Below are 15,754 nucleotides of genomic sequence, written 5' to 3'. Positions count from 1 at the left end.
CTCTCCGTTGAGAACCTGAGTTCAAAGACAGCGGGGTTTGAGCGCACTCTCTTGGCATTCCGCCGGGGCTTGCAGCTGACTCACGACAGCAAGGTCATGCTTCTTATCAAGTTCCTGCAAAACGCGCGGCCTTGACTTCTGCAACTCCATCTGCTCGAAAGTGTGGAGTATTGAAAAAATCATCGTGCTGCCACCCTGGACTCCTCCTATTCCAACAAATTCTTTGTGCTGTTCCACTAGGTTCTTGAGATGGCGTCACGAGACTGCAGCGAAGGTAAGTGTCACGAGCCTTTTGGTGCCGCATCAAAGCGGTTGGAGAACTTACCCCGAGACGTCTCCCGATTGTCAACGTCTGCCGCCGACACTGGGTGTTCATCATTTCCGGTTACCGCGTTTGTGCCGCCAGGTCGAAGTTTGCCCCCTTTTCTTTTGGCTGTGATATCGGAAAGGAAGAGAGCCGACTTTCTTTGGCAGTAGTCAGAAGAGTTGAAGCACCAACTAGGCATCCCGCTTATACACGCATCACAAGCATGTGACCACAACCTCAGTTCCTGCCTCTTTTGCGGTACAACCGACGGCATGTACTGCATAGTTCGGTGGTATCTGCCTGGTATGAATCATGGAGACGGCCTTCTGGGTCAGGATTTCAGCATTGTGCATGTTTACTGTCTTCTGTAACCGCGGACCATGCATGGGTACCCGCCCCCGAAAAGGGTAGGCATGCAACAGCATCCGTCAAATGCGTCGGACAACACACAAGCAGATCTCAGTCCTGGCAGAGATATCGCAACCCGGAACAAGACGTGCCATCAGCCGATGTCCATACCTGTTGGTGAGAGTCTGTGTCCCCCGGGTTTCAGAGCTATTCTTCTCACGACACGGTTCCGGCACATCCCGAGAAGTCACTGGGCTGGCGTATGCGATATGGCATCGAGCTAGCGGCGCATGGCACCGTTTGATGCCTTTCAACGAAGACCGGGCAATCGTCTGGGCTGCAAGCTTTCGTACCGCTGTTGCCAACTAGCAACGGCCGGGTGACTTGTTGGCTCGAGCCGGCCCTCACCGGATCCTAGTGGAATTAGAAGTGATCATCTGGATGCGCTTCTGAATATGTCTTGCCGAGGCGGTAGCTATCGAGCTGTGCCGATCCCGCCCATCGGTAGTTGAGGATCAATCATCCGCGACACACACAGCACAACCATTTCTCCGCCTCCGCCGCTGCGCTTACTACAGCAGCACCATGCCACCAAAGATGTCAAATTGAATGTTCTACTACTCACAAAGAGTATAGAAGCCTCTTCATGGAAAGGAGACTGACGTGGACGCAGTTGACATCGTAATGCATTGTGTTTGTTGGGAAGAGCTGCTGGTCTGAGCAAGCCAGGCGCGAAGCTTGGCGCTGCACTGGGTTGAGATGAGCTCTAAACGATCTGAATGATATTGCAACAATTTATATCACCAGCTCCGAACCCATGGAGATACACGCATGTTGGAAACCAACCAGGGATATGCACCGCCTCACAGTCCTGCCTGGTCTTGAATTCAAGACAGGCAGGGACACAGCAGCATCTGGCCGCCACGAAACCACACAAGGATAAAGCAGCAGGACCCAATAAAAACCCCCCAGGATGAAAAGAAAATCAAAGAGCACCTATATCTGGCCGTGGGAAGTATATCGGTGGAAGTAAGCTTTTTTTTTCTCCATTGCAAGGCGTATCGAGCGCGGCCAAGTGCACGGCGTCCGAGGACCCTGACAGCCCCGGAGGCGGACTCCGCGGGCGGGCTGGCGCTGTATGACGTCGCCCCGCCTGGGCGTACGCACTGGCCAGGGTTCAGTCAACCATCTGGCCGATCCCTTGGCATTGCGGCCACAGGGCAAATGTGGCGGAGTATTACTCTGCGGGCATCATGGCACCGGGCGGTCTTCTCGGGACCCGACAGTTTTCAGTATTTCAGGCATAGGAGGAAGGCTGGGTTGTCTCTTTAGTTCTTCAATCATTTCTTCTAGCAAGCGCGTTGGCTACTACATGGATTAGACACCAACCAGACTCTCCACAGTTGGCAACAGCACGAGCTGCTGCCCATTCATTGTTGAAGAAACGTTCTGTGACCAGGCGACAACTGCTCCAACGACACCTAGGATGGCCAAGGTCGTCACATTCGCGGCGCCTCCACCGGCGATAGGCACTTCCCACGTCAGCCCAAGCATCCACAACAACGAGCTCCGTGACAGGCAGATCCTCCAGTCACCGTACCCAGCAGACCGGCACTCGCCCAGTCCACCACCATATAGCCATTCCAGCGACCAGCTGAACAACGACGCGGCTGACCGCGCTTGGTCACCACCACTACCACCAAGACCACCTCGACAGGTGGCAGCGAGTCGCCAAGATGGACACTCAGTATTGGCATTGCAATCAGAGGTCCGAGATGCGGACGCATTTGGCAGCCACAGCAGCAGCAGCAGCAGCAGCAACAACAACAGCAACTCCACTCTAGTTGAAGACCGCGGAAGAGCACACACCAAGAGCGACGACAAGTTCATATCCAGCACCAGTGGCACCCCGAGTCCCGGCCCGCTTGCGTCCCCAAAACCGACGTTCCAGGAGCGCATGTACCGGTGGAGCAACAGGGCCGGCGCGCACGTGAACCGCGTGACCAACAAGCTCGGCTGCGAGGCGTGGTGGCCGACAAGCCTGGACAAGGAGTGCGACAAGTGCGCGAGAATCCTCAAGAGCTTCGTCCGTAAGTGTTTGCATTCTTGATTGCGAGTTCGTCGTGGGAACCCCCCTGTCTGCGTACACTTTGGCTGATCCGCACGTGCCTACCGACACAGAAGACGGAGTTTACGTCGAAGACGCACCAGCCTCGTCCTTGTCGTCACCACCTTTATCAACCTCGTCATCAATGCTTCCAGAACAACAGACCAGACACTATCCTATCCCATCGCCCGATTCACTACACTATCCCGGGCCGAAACCCCGCATCGACAAGACAACCAACAGACCGATAACCAACAAGTCCCTCGTCAAGATCCCACAGTCGGTGCTCGCCCAAGCCAAGGGCATCGCCATATTCACGTCCTTCCGCACCGGAGGTCCCCAGATCGGCGGCGCCGGCGGGTCCGGCATCGTCATGGTCCGCCTCCCCGACGGATCCTGGTCGCCGCCCTCGGGCATCCTGCCCAACAACCTCTCCGTGGGTTTCATGCTGGGGTTCGACGTGTACGACTGCGTGTGCGTTCTCAACACGACGCAGGCCGTCGACGCGTTCACGAAGAGGGCCCGGTTCTCGCTGGGCGGGGATATCGCAATGGTCGCGGGTCCCGTGGGCGTCGGGGCGCAGCTGGACGCCGATGTCAACTTCAAGGGCGGCGCGGCCACGAGTCAGCCCGTGTGGTGCTACGTCAAGTCCCGCGGCTTCTATGCCGGCGCGAGCGTGGACGGGACAATCATCATTGAGAGGCCCGATGCTAACGGCATGTTCTACGGCGAGAAGAAGATCCGGCCCGAGAAGATTCTGCGTGGCGATGTTGTGGCGCGGCCGTACGGCACGTTGGCGGAGGACGGGTCGAGGATGTGGCCTGAGGGAGCGGCGCGGTTGATGGATGTCGTTCGAGACGCGGAGGGGGCGGGGAGGGGACAAAGACGCAGGTCGGTAGAGAGGTAGGACTTTTTGGTGGCAGTCAGTGAGCAGACTTCTTTCCGCGGCGAGACTTGGGAGCTGCGGACAGGATTGGGAGGCGCATATAGATCAGATATCCAGCAAGCGTAGTAGTTCCTTTTGGTGTTCTTCTTCACTCCAGGCTTTCGAATTTTCTCCCCCGTGCTGATTCCTCGCATAGCGCCTACGGGTGAGCCCAGTTACGATGGTTGTCCCTAAGTAGGTACACTCATCCATGGAGAAGGGAAATTCCTGCTGAGCTCTAATGAGTAGGCTGCCGACAAGAGCCGGCACTGATGCAGGTCTTCGTCCTGGCCAATGAGAGCTCATGCGTAGCAAGAGCAGCAATGTCGCGTCGAAGATGGATCATATCCCGGCACGGGAGACGGGAGTTGCAACAAGGCTAACTTAAACACGAAGTTGGCGATGTAGTCAGAGACGTGAGGATGGGCGGGGAACACAAGCGCCAGTGCGACAGGGATGCATGCCATCCTTACCCCTGACCTTGCTCCTGGCTGTCCCCTCTCTCCGCACTCCCTCCGCCGAGAGCAAAGCCCCTATCGCTGCCGGCGGTGATTGGACCAAACCCCAACGGGCTGTTGCCTAACCTAGCTCCGTCCTTTTGCATATTACCCGCCTAGGTCCCTCGTACGTAGAATAGGATTTTTCGTCTGGTGGCTCAACTTTCATACACGTTCGCCCACATCATGGCTACGATAACTAAGCTCCCAGACGAGTTGCTGCTTCAGATCTTCCTCTACTTCAGACCACTGCCCGGCAGACATGACTGGTATGGCAGCCAAGTGGAATATGATGAAGACATCTCCCAATACCTGGAGCTCAAACAGCTGTGCAAAGTCTCACAAGCTTTCCGCCGTATTGCCTTGCCTCTGATGTACCGCGGCTTGTACGCCGATGCATTCAAAGCCGACGGCGTCAACTGCATCATTCACACGCTACGCCGGCGCCCAGAGCTTTGTACTATAATCCGAGACGTCCAATACTGGTCGTGTGTGCAGTCAGTTCGAGATGTCCGCAAAGCTTACTACAGGCAATGTTTCACGCACGAGTGGTACTCGCCAGAGTTCTTCAGGTTCATCGAGGAGCTGATGATGGACAAGCAGTACCTACAGAGCCATCTGGATGGGCTAGTGCTGGCTTTCATCATCCTCGTCGCACGTGACGTCGAGACATTGGACTTTGTACTTCCCTCTCGGGAAACACGGACTGTGCTGCCACTAATCTTCACGGCGTGCGCGAAAGCAATCATGGCGTCAAAGGAGGGAAAAATATGGGTTCACAAGGGTCTCCAGCCCGAGGCGCGTCATGGAGGCGCACCGTTGATGGACGCAGCTGATCAGCCGCCATTTCTGGCCGATGATGAGGGCGTTTGCACAGATCTCGTCCCTCTGTCCACACTCCGTGCCATCAAGCTCAATATCGGCACCTGGGATGAGGTGCGTTTCCAATATCTCATGTTCCTCGACGATAGCAGCATCCCTTCCATGCTTTTCTTTCCCGATCTGGAGAGATTCTCGACAAGAGGACTTTTCTGGGGTACGAAGGCGGAATATGCCTCCCTCGGAAAGCCTAGGGATGCGTTGCTGCCAGACGCTCATGACGATGGTTCCGGCGAGCACCATCACTACGACCGAGCCGAGAATAACAGACTACCGTTTCCTCCATACGGATCACGACCACGCATGAAACATCTTGAGCTTCGAAGCACAGATATACATCCCTCGCGTGGGCTTGTTGACATTCTGCGCACGTTTGACAGTCTCGAGACCTTGGCTATCCACTTTCTAGATGACGAGCGACGTTGTCGCCATAATTTCAACCCGTACGGACCAATACTACGCCAGTTCGGCCGTCATCTCAGTCGTCTCGAGCTTGAGCAGAGCTACGACAGAGACCGGCGGTTGGAAGAGGAGGACTTTGGCACTCTGGGATCCCTCCGAGGATCAATGGAGGATCTGGTCCAGCTTCGCCTGCCACTTCACCGGCTTATTGGCAGGATCGACGCCGGTCCTGCTCCAGACGCTCACGGTTCGGGCAGCCTAGACGCTTCCGGTGATTGGAAGACAGCGCCGGACGTCACGCGACTTCTGCCCCCTAGCCTGCGATGGTTCTGGACGTCGATGGCTATCGGGAGGGATAGACGTCCCCATGACAAAGCAATCGAGCGACTGCTGAATACTGCGGAACAGCAACTGCCCGCGCTTGAATGGCTCCTGGTCCGGACGCCGTACAAGTACGAAATCCAAGCCAGTTCGGAAGACTTTTTCAAGTTGGTTCTGGGGCCAAAGCACACGTTGTACATCCGGAAACACCGCACGAGTGAAGCTGGGCGATGCCTTTTGCCTTGTAAGAAAATACGAGTGCGTCCGGAGATGAGCGATGCCTATGAAAGTCTCAAGGACCAGTATCATGGCATGGTGCCTGTGCCGCCTGGCTGGAGGTTACCGGTTGAGCCATATCCCCCGAGGATCGTGCCGGGGACGTGTAAGATTTGGCGAAGGCCACGGTAGTCGGGCCCGAGAACCTGCGTTTATTACGACAAACCCTACGTAGCCTTTGTAAGCTCATCTGGTGGCACCGTTCTTGGCGATGTCGTGCGGCCTCATAGCAGAATACAGCCCAAGACTCTACAAAGTTCGTGTTTGATCTCGTGACAACTTGCACGCTGCTTGATGCCTGCGCTCCCTACGATAGTCCACACGTATGAGCTTGGTTTCGCGAGACCCGCCGTCCGTGCCGCCATGGTCGGCGTCCCATAGCGTGCATAGAAACCCGACAAGGTGCACTGCCAGTCTTGGTACATCGCCAATGTCGCCATCATCGTCATGACTATCACTATTACGCCCACCCCCATTGCCATAATGAACAATATGTTTATCCAGTACAGCTGGCCATACATCCTCGTACACCCCCCGTATCTCGAGCCTCTCGAGCCTGCGAAGCCTGCCGAGCCTCTGTGCCAGCGCCACGTCTTTCGCGAGCTCGATGCAGCAGCCGCCCGACACGTCAACGTCATGAGTCGACCTGCTATTCGTCCGGCGGAAGCGGCACTGCTCACGGTCCTTGTCGTGCGCAAAGGTGACGCGGAGGTGTCTCAGCCTCTTCGCGTCGCCCGCGAGGAAGTCGAACGCGTCGAGCCACGCCCTGTGCACCGCCGCATTGACGGGCGTGACGACCGTGATGCTCAGCGAGGCGCAGTGCTGCAGCGGGCGCGGCAGATCTGCCGGCGTGTTGTTCCGGACCGCGCGCCTCAGGTATTCCAGGGGCGAGTCACGGTCATGGCTCTCTGAGGGCGAGTACGTCCAGCACCGCGGCTGTACGCCGCCCAGCCCGCCACGCCCGGCGTGCAGGACGATCGTGTGCGACGAGTACAGCATGGGCGCGAACTCGCGGTAGACCTGCCTGCACGTCCTCGCGAAGCGGCCTGGAGGAGTGGTCAGGATCGTGTGACCCCATCGCGGGCGCAGCCGCGCGCCTTGCTTCTCCTCGCGTGCTTGCAGCTGTCTGGCCACTGGCGTGTACTTTTTGGGCGGCTTGAGCACGGGGACGATACGTCTCTCCATGTCGTCTCTGCGCCAGAGGAGTATGGTGTAGATCTGGTTCCGAATCTCCCCTGGGAGGTCTAAGAAGGAGAGACCATGGCCGTCACTACTCGCCACGGAGGCCCGGTCGTCATGATCACACGGTGGATACATGGTTGCGGAGGATGGTGGAAAAACTGACATGCCAGACAATGGTGAGCTGCATAACAGCGGAGGGAGCAGTCACGAGCTTCCAACGGCCTTTTGTTGCAGCTTAGGCAAGGCCATCACACTGTCGTGCCTGGCGAAGTGACTCATTGCCCGCTCGTCGTTCCCGAATCTAGAAATCTTGGCTGGCATCCTTGCGTCCACAACTCCAGACCCGCATACTCTCCATCTGGGAAGGTTGCTACAAATGGCCGACTCCAATATAAGGACAGCCAGGACCCTGCGATAACGACCGAGCTACGCAGCGCTGCGCCAGCCTCAACACCATGCGGACATTTCAGTACGCTCAGGGCTATGACGGTTTGCAAGCCCCCCTGACCCTCAACAACTACATGCACCGCCACGACGCCGCACGCCGCAAGGTTCGCGTTACCTATTACATACTTGAGCTTCGCGGGATAAGCTCATAGTTCGACAACCCAACTTCTCGGCTCACTGGTGACGGCACACCTTTTCTCGGAATTCAACTTCAACGGCGCAGCTATAGCCCTTTAACTTCAACCCACTATAATGACACCGGCAACATCACCAGGGAAGTAGCGTTCACCTTCTCACAGCAAGTATCAGTACTATAGCATGGTGCCCGTACCACCTGGCTGGAACTTAGAAGCAGATCCATATTCCTGGAGGCAGGCATTGGGAAAGTCAAGAACTAAGCGATTGGCACGGCAGTGCAGCGACAGAGCCTGCGTTCATTGGAATAGATCCTACATGGCCTCCACAAACTCGGCGCCAGCCACCGTTCCCGCTTTTCCCCTTCCGCCTGCCTGTCTTATCCTGGGGATTGATAGACTTAGCTTCCCAACCTTCCGTACCAGACCTCCTATCACTGAATATCGCTCTGACTGCTGCGAAATGCATCCATTGCAGACTCGATCCCGTGAAGTTTCTTCCTATGCTTCCCCACTTTCTCACTCTACTTCCTCCATCTTTGCCTCCATGTCCCCGAATTTCACTATTGACAATCCGATTTTGACCTTGCCGTTGGCTAATCGCGGCTCTTGATCCGATTGCGTGTCGCGAACGAGGAGGAACTTAACTCCTCAAGAATTAGGTTTGCAATAATACGGGCCCCTACTAGACATTCGACTGCTACCTGACTTACCCCATGGTATGCTGTCCTTATACTCAGACCATGCTGAGGAAGGTACAGAAACACCCTGCCTGGAATTCAAAACTTCAACGACTATATTGGGTGGAAATCAGAGGACATCATCGATGAGATCGATCTTGGAGACAATTTCGTCTGGAGGATCGATCTCGATGGGAAAGGCGCCGTTCCTGGACAGCCGGCAGGTACACTTCGGAGCTCCAATGGCAAGGACTCGAACGGAGACCCATTGCATTTCTATTGCTGGCCTTACAAGCGCAAGGGCGCGGCACAGGTTTGGAACGGCCCTGTTTGCGACTCGGCATTCGTGTGCAACAGGAATGCGCACGAGCTCTTTTCGCCGGTGCTCGACGTGAGCATTAGCAACGACCAGACTAGGCTTCGCCACAACGTTGATGTCAACGACAAGATCTACGGACTGCTCACGAAATCCCTCGACGAGAACCCGAGAGGCGGCGGCAACTGCAAAGAGATCGAGTACGATATCCCTAATAGCGATTGCAAAATCCAATTCGAATGCAACGCTGCGTCACGGCTTCAGATGGACGGTCTGCGTAAATCTCTCAAGGTTATAAGCCAAAACAAAAAGTTTGTTTATGTGGAGGAGAAAGACGACGGCCAATGGTCTCCCTGTCCAGTGGAGAACATGGGGCGCCCATGTCACCAGGTGTGGCAACCGCACAGAGAGATCACCACCTTCCTCCCTGCTCATGTCAAGATGGTCTACTACGCGAACGACAATATGCAGGGAATGCTCGAGTATACTATCACCTGCCCGGCGGACGCATGTGGTTCATGTGTCAACTCAGAGACCGCACAGGACGTCGTTGGTAGTGCTCTTGAGGAAGGACTTCAAGGCGTCATTGGAGGTGCTGTCGATGTCGCCGTCAGCTGTTTCTCCTCTGCCCTTGCATGTGCTCTCTCGTAAGCGCTTCCAACCTTTAACCTGTTCGGCGTTACCAGGTATGCTGCACACCGCTCGGTGTAGGCCGTGGCGTGCAAAAAGCATTGATATGGTGGAACAGGAACTACTTGTCATCTTTTTGGAAATCGCGAACAGACGATTTGAGATGGAAATAAGCAATTATACCATGGCAGAATTCATATACTTCGTCTCTTCATACATAGCAAGCATTTACAAGCATGTTCATGATTTGTGCTATACGACATGAATCACATTGACTATCAGCTAGCGCCCTCATTATGGGACGATCCAGAGTAGCAAACAGGTGTACCATAAAGAGAGTAGCAAACGAATATAATGCAGTGAGGGAATATTCCATAAAGATAAGCACGACAGCCCAAAAAGAGCCTCAGCGTGCACCCATTCTAAATTCAATTATGTTGCGCTCGGTTGTAGCAACCAAGAATGCTGGCATGAGGGATCTCTGGGCCGTGATCCAGCCTGAAGAACCAACGTCCACATGACCGAGACACCCATCTCCAGGGATGCTGTTTTGTAGCAAAGCCCGTCTTCCCACTGCCGCGTAATCAGATATGCCACTGGCACGGTCGTCCTTGTCGCCCAGAAAGACTTTGGCAGCGTCGACTTCCGGAGTGGCACGGCACAGATCCAACCAACTTTGCAGTGCTGTGCGGAGTGTCTGGGCTCAATTGCACTTGACATGCTGCGCAACGCAGGTGAAGAGAGCGAACATGCTTCTCGCTGCACGGTATTGTAAGTCTGTGCGACACCTGAAGACAAAAGAAGACAGCCACTACCTCGTTCGGCGAGTCTGCACTTCGGGTCTTTCAGAAAAATGGTATTAGAGTGCATTTCACCCCACTAGAAACATCGCCCTTTGGAATCCCTGTCACAGCGGGGGATTCAGTGAGGATGAGGCGGGTTCCCTACCCGGCCCCCCTCAGCATCCGCATAAGCCAGGCTCGGGTCTCAATGTTCCGCTCACCACGACCCAGCCGCCCTCAAACCCCTCACGACTTGCGACAACCGCAAAGCCAACTCCCATGCGCCTGCTTCACACCTCAAGACACCGCCTCGAGGACAAGGCCCCTGGCTCTACCAAATATGCCATCCTGTCACACGTTTGGGATAAGCGGGAGCTGCTCTACAGCGACCTCGTCAACCCGGACAAGAAAGAATCTTGGAAGACCAAGAAGCACGCCTCCAAGGTCCTACAGGCCTGTGCCCTCGCGCGGGCCGATGGCTACGAGTACATATGGATAGACAACTGCTGTGAGAAAGCCCGCAGGACCATCCGAGTATCCAGCTAACGATATGGCAGGTATTGACAAGTCGAGCAGCGCTGAGTTGTCGGAGGCCATCAACTCCATGTACAGCTGGTACAGTTTGGCCGATGTCTGTTATGCCTATCTCTTTGGCGTCCTCACAGAGCTAGGACTGAGCAAGTCCAAGTGGTTCGAGAGGGGATGGACGCTTCAGGAGCTAATCGCCCCTAAGACGGTCAAGTTTTATGGCAAGACGTGGAACTTTCTGGGAACGAGAGGCTTTCTTGCAGCCAGGATCAGCAAGATCACCCAGATCCCTGGGACTCTGCTGACGGATCGATATCGACACATGGAGGAGATGGCTGCACTACACATACTGCACACGACCAGCATCGCCAAGCGCATGTCCTGGGCTAAGTCTCGCGAGACGACTCGCGAAGAAGACCTCGCCTACTGTCTCATGGGCATCTTCGGCGTCAACATGCCCCTGCTTTACGGGGAAGGAGGGCAGCGAGCATTCATGCGACTGCAGGAGGAAATCATGCGGCGTTCGGGGGACCAGTCGATCCTGGTGCACACGTGGCCGTCCCTGCTGTCTCCAGGCCCAAGACACTTCAAAGGCGATGTGTCAATCTCGCACCAGTACCGAAAGTCTGCCATCAGCTTCTCCGACGGCGATCTCGCACTCGATGTCCTCCTCTGCACGTGTACCTCGGCAGGCAGGGTTGCTGGCCAGGCGGCCAACTTTCTGGCCATTCTCAACTGCTCGTTGGACGAGGATGACCACCTTGGTCGGCCAGCCCTCGTTGTTCAGCGTATCGACAAGCAGTCTGAGCGCTTCAAGGTGGTTGAATATGCGGACGGGAAGCGCCTCCTCGTCGTTCGACGGAACGGCACACTTATCTCGTACAGCTCGAGGACGATAGATAATCAGAACTCCAGTAAGTGCAATAACGCACGTCCTTCGGACGTTCGCTTCGCTGACAAATGCTCCATCCGGCAGTCGACAACTGGGACTTGACCCACGCCATCAGCACCCGCATAGTCATCGAAATGCCGGATGATCATCCTTTACCTGACCACTCATCCATGGGCAGCATGGTCGTCCGCTTCAGGCCCAGCGATCACGTGCAGAGGCGATATACCGTCGTCTCGACAGCCCCAAAAGCCGACGGGGATTTCCTTATCTCTTCAAACAGCTCGGTCCATGAACGGGACTCCCGATACCTGTTCGACGACCACAACAAGTCAGAATGGCTGGGTGTCATGCTCCTTACCATCAACGAGGCGGCTCGTGCTCGAACTGGCGGTGTTGACGGCCCATACTACATTCTTGTCTGGGGCCGAAGATACAAAGCAACTGCTCCTGGCTCCGCCTCTGCCGAGCATCATGGCAAACATAGTGGCACCCCGTGGTGTAAGATACTGAGGCCCCCGGAGCTGCAGAACCAAGTGGACAGCGAGATTGTTTACGCCCCCACCCCATCGGTCCCGAGTGCTTCTGGCACGAGCAGTAACGGCGCAAGGCTTCCTTTCAATATCGTCCAGGAACTGCAGGCACTACCTTTTGCCCCAAACCATGTACTCTGGCACGAGTCCCGGTTTTCCACGGTGAGCGACGACACGTCGTCCCCCGTTTCGAGCCAGTCCCAGCAGAGGCAACGTCGCCAGATGGGCAGTCTCCTCCGGGGCATGCAGCGGCTCTGCCATGACGCGGAGACATCGTCTGTCGCGAGCGTGGGCGCGCACAGCGAGTTGATCGCTGGGATAGAGCCCGTGACATTCCTGGGAAATACCGTGTACGACCTGCACCTGGACGTGAGTAATCCTTAGAAAGACCTTCTCTAGCTCCTCGTTGATGCAAACCAAGCTCGTGGCCTGACCGATATATATGTATAGGAAATCGAAGTTGCTGCTCTCGATGCTGCAGCTGCCGAGCTCGGGTTGCGTCTGCAGACGGATGAGGGGCGGCAGTCTGGGTGGGCTGCTGAGACGGGATCTTCCCGCTGGAGCACTTCTCCGCCGCGTGATATCCCTTTCAGGGGCAGATGATTGGTACCACGACGAGCATGAGTTTGGTGGCTGCCGCGCCACGAGTCAAACGTGCCGGTCTGTCAGGGTCTCTCTTGCTAAAGAGAAGGATAGAGGACAGATCAGATCTCCGGTAGCTTGAACTCATATGGAAGACCTTCGAAGCGACGTTGCATTCAAAAGCGGCAACTTTCGGGGCTCAATCATTGATTTTGGTTACTGTGGTGTCCCCAGCACTTCCAAGCATGTCCCGTTAGAGATAAATTTACGGCAGCTCACTTTGCCACTGTCAGCTTGATTAGATGAAGTCAGCGTGCGATACGTAAAATCTCGAGCATCACGTAGCAGTACTCGCACACTCCATCTACAAAGCCCCATTTTCCCTCGAGAACGATAAAAACGCCAGTCTATTCCAGCTATGCAAGACCAACCCACGCTTGATTACCCCACAATGCGACGTGTATGATACACATTAGTTGCCACTTTCCCGCCGTCCTTTCGCTAGATCATTTCGCCATCGTTGTTGCGGAAGCGCCGCCCTTGACGTTGAACTTGCGGGCAATCTCCTCCTCGGTGAACTGCCGCGTGTGATCTTTCAGAAACGCCGCACGCTCGTCCATGGTCATGGCAATCTGCTCGGCTCCGATGGGCACCAGACACTTCGCGAGCGTCTTGTAGTCCTTCATGAGCAGGCGGACCGTGAGGACCATGTAGTCGATGTTGTGGAAGACCTTTGCCATTTCGCGTTGTTAGCATATGGAGGGGAGACTACTGAGCGGAAAAAACAACTTACCAGGGCACCCTGTGTGGCGTACTGCTCCTTGCCCTTGAGGAAGGACTTGGGGTGGTCGCGCCAGTGCCGCAGCGGGTTGAGGTGGTGCGAGGTGTGGTAACCGTCGTTGTAAGAGTGGCGGTTGCTCTGTCCGAGGTGGTCAGTCATCAGGTCTCATTTTCGGGTCGTCCACAGGACGTGGCTAGGTAAACACGGCGACCTACCTGGACATCAACCAGGGTGATGCTCGAGCGATAATCCGAGTCCGGCTCATCGTGGTCGACAAAAGCGTGCTGCGCCCAGTTGCCCACCATCAGACCCAGCCGCATCAGGAAGAACGGCATGAGGAACACGCAAAAGGTCGCCCTGGGGTTGATGCGGAACAGCGTCACAAAGAAGGAGTAGTTGGCCATCTCCCAGAAGAACGCCTTGCCCGCAAGAACATACTTGCGTGTGCGCATAAAGTACAAGGGCAGATCGAACCAGATGAAGAAGTAGAACCGGCCCAGGTACATGAGGAAGTGCGGGAGGCTGTCGCGCTGGAAGCGGAGGGTTGACGAGAGGTCGTTGGGCCCGTTGCCCTCAATGTGGTGATGCTTCACGTGGTGATAGTAGTACGTGTTCCAGGTGTGGCCCATCAGCGGATCCGTAATGTACGGAAACAGGCCGTCGAACAGGGCCCACCGCTTGGCCAGCACGCCGCGCATGTGAATGTGCTGGTGCATCATGAGCGTGTACGTGCCGACAAAGGTTGCCTGCATGACAAAGTGGGCAATGCCGTGCAGCCAGCTGAAGTGCCAGAAGAAGAGGGCTAGCGCGCTGGGCACCGATGTCGTGAAGTAGAGCAGAATGTGCGTGAGCATGACCACGTCCGTCTCCTTGCGGACGATGCCGCGCGCGACGCGGACATAGGGGGCGAGCACCCAGGCGTTGAAGGGCTTCTTCCAGTCAATGTCGGCATAGTCCCAGCTCGTGAAGACGGTGGGCTCAAAGTCGGCGGTCCCAGGGGTGTTGGTGCTCTCCATGAGGGCCACCAGGGCCTCTTCATCGCTGCCTGTGGGCTTGGCCGCCTTTGATGTTGCCGCTGAGCTCTTGGTGTTGCGGCGGCTCTCCTGAACCCGGATGTCCTGGGCCAGGCTCTCGAGGACGAGCCGGTCGTCCCGGGTGAGCTTGGGATCGAAGAAGATCTCCTTGTCCATGGCGAGCAGTGCTGTTGGTTCCACGCTCTTGTGTTTTACTGACCTACTCCGGGATAGGACGAGTGAGTGAAGGTGCTGCCGCGGGGTGGAGTGAGCAGGCACAAAGCTTCGTAGTAGTGCCAGTCCAGCCAGGGCAAGGTAGGTCCCGCCGCTGGAATCGGCACAACCAGAGCTGTGACCAGGTCAGGCGAAGAAAACCTTAGCAACACACGCGGCTAGCCTCACCGATGTCCCCAGAGTGGATCGGTCCGGATGATTAGGCTGCCTGCTCATGTGCCAGAAAGGGGTTCGGCTGGTGCACACATGTGGGTGCGTCAGGGGCTCAATTGGCACGGCCCAGGCTCCAGCCAGCACGCAATGCAGTAAGCTGCGCTCCGCGAGTTAAAGTCAGCCGAGGTGCACTGTGCAATGCAATGCCAAGGGCTACGAGAGCATGCAGCTGTCATCTGGTTTCTGCATGTAATTCCACGCCATGGCAGCTCGTGGGAATTCCAGGATGCATCCTTGGTCAGTTTATAGGGAGGTGGTGTAAAATATGCCCTGTACTGTCACAGGGTCTCGCCCATAACTATTAGCGGCCCCCTTTTTGTTCAGGGTGCTTGCACCCCGGCAAGGTCCCGAGATTCGCTCGCACTCGTGCATTAATATGGGCCTCCAAGCGCCAGGTAGTCGGGCTGCTGGCCAAGCCAAGCTTCTTTTGAGAGAGCTTGTCACTTTCCTTGATCTGTCTGGACTTGCTCGCTTCCCATCGCTCTCTGCGACACTCTTCGAGCGACGTGGTTGATGTGTGCCACTTGTCGCAGGACACCAGCACGCAGCAAGTCCGGATGCTCCGGAACAGGCGGTGGAAGGACAGACGGGCCAAGAGCCCCTTGAACCGGACGTCGACATAGTTAGCGTGCGCGATAAAGTTACCCAACGTGCGGCCGCTCAGCCAGTGCCGGCTCATACCGCCTGCCTGCAGAGCCGCCCACGAGGTCTCAACCCCCAAGCTCAGTAGCGCTGCTATGATCTTTGC

The 15,754-nt window shown here is 56.1% G+C and overlaps 6 protein-coding genes across 6 annotated transcripts; 4 read left to right on the top strand and 2 right to left on the bottom strand.

Moving 5' to 3' along the window:
* Positions 1-2,741: 2,741 nt before the first annotated feature.
* B0I36DRAFT_335137 (uncharacterized protein) lies at positions 2,742-4,071 on the top strand. The gene has a single exon (XM_046155426.1). The coding sequence runs from the start codon at positions 2,908-2,910 to the stop codon at positions 3,667-3,669; it is 762 nt and encodes a 253-aa protein (XP_046006262.1). The 5' UTR covers positions 2,742-2,907; the 3' UTR covers positions 3,670-4,071.
* A 295-nt stretch (positions 4,072-4,366) lies between these two features.
* B0I36DRAFT_335134 (uncharacterized protein) lies at positions 4,367-6,315 on the top strand. The gene has a single exon (XM_046155425.1). It carries the CDS (start codon positions 4,371-4,373, stop codon positions 6,192-6,194), a length of 1,824 nt encoding a protein of 607 aa, XP_046006261.1. The 5' UTR covers positions 4,367-4,370; the 3' UTR covers positions 6,195-6,315.
* B0I36DRAFT_368049 (uncharacterized protein) lies at positions 6,312-7,379 on the bottom strand (the record flags this gene model as incomplete). The annotated part of the gene is made up of 1 exon (XM_046159553.1): positions 6,312-7,379. The coding sequence occupies one exon, from the start codon at positions 7,377-7,379 to the stop codon at positions 6,312-6,314; it is 1,068 nt and encodes a 355-aa protein (XP_046006260.1).
* A 320-nt stretch (positions 7,380-7,699) lies between these two features.
* Positions 7,700-9,472, top strand: B0I36DRAFT_368048 (uncharacterized protein; the record flags this gene model as incomplete). The annotated part of the gene is made up of 2 exons (XM_046159552.1): positions 7,700-7,795; positions 8,642-9,472. The coding sequence occupies 2 exons, from the start codon at positions 7,700-7,702 to the stop codon at positions 9,470-9,472; spliced, it is 927 nt and encodes a 308-aa protein (XP_046006259.1).
* Positions 9,473-10,512: 1,040 nt separating this feature from the next.
* Positions 10,513-12,567, top strand: B0I36DRAFT_368047 (heterokaryon incompatibility protein-domain-containing protein; the record flags this gene model as incomplete). Its single annotated transcript, XM_046159551.1, has 3 exons — positions 10,513-10,741; positions 10,791-11,675; positions 11,738-12,567. The coding sequence occupies 3 exons, from the start codon at positions 10,513-10,515 to the stop codon at positions 12,565-12,567; spliced, it is 1,944 nt and encodes a 647-aa protein (XP_046006258.1).
* Positions 12,568-13,271: 704 nt separating this feature from the next.
* B0I36DRAFT_377409 (uncharacterized protein) lies at positions 13,272-14,736 on the bottom strand (the record flags this gene model as incomplete). The annotated part of the gene is made up of 3 exons (XM_046160557.1): positions 13,272-13,496; positions 13,559-13,684; positions 13,762-14,736. 3 exons carry the CDS (start codon positions 14,734-14,736, stop codon positions 13,272-13,274), a joined length of 1,326 nt encoding a protein of 441 aa, XP_046006257.1.
* Positions 14,737-15,754: the final 1,018 nt, after the last annotated feature.

This window comes from Microdochium trichocladiopsis (genome assembly GCF_020744255.1).
Source record: "Microdochium trichocladiopsis strain MPI-CAGE-CH-0230 chromosome Unknown B0I36scaffold_11, whole genome shotgun sequence".
In the NCBI taxonomy this organism is placed as follows: Eukaryota; Fungi; Ascomycota; class Sordariomycetes; order Xylariales; family Microdochiaceae; genus Microdochium; species Microdochium trichocladiopsis.
This window is presented reverse-complemented; position numbering and strand designations above follow the sequence as displayed.

Coding starts and splice junctions, on each gene's coding strand:
- B0I36DRAFT_335137 (XM_046155426.1), top strand. CDS start 2,908: ATGCTTCCAGAACAACAGACCAGACACTATCCTATCCCATCGCCCGAT.
- B0I36DRAFT_335134 (XM_046155425.1), top strand. CDS start 4,371: ATGGCTACGATAACTAAGCTCCCAGACGAGTTGCTGCTTCAGATCTTC.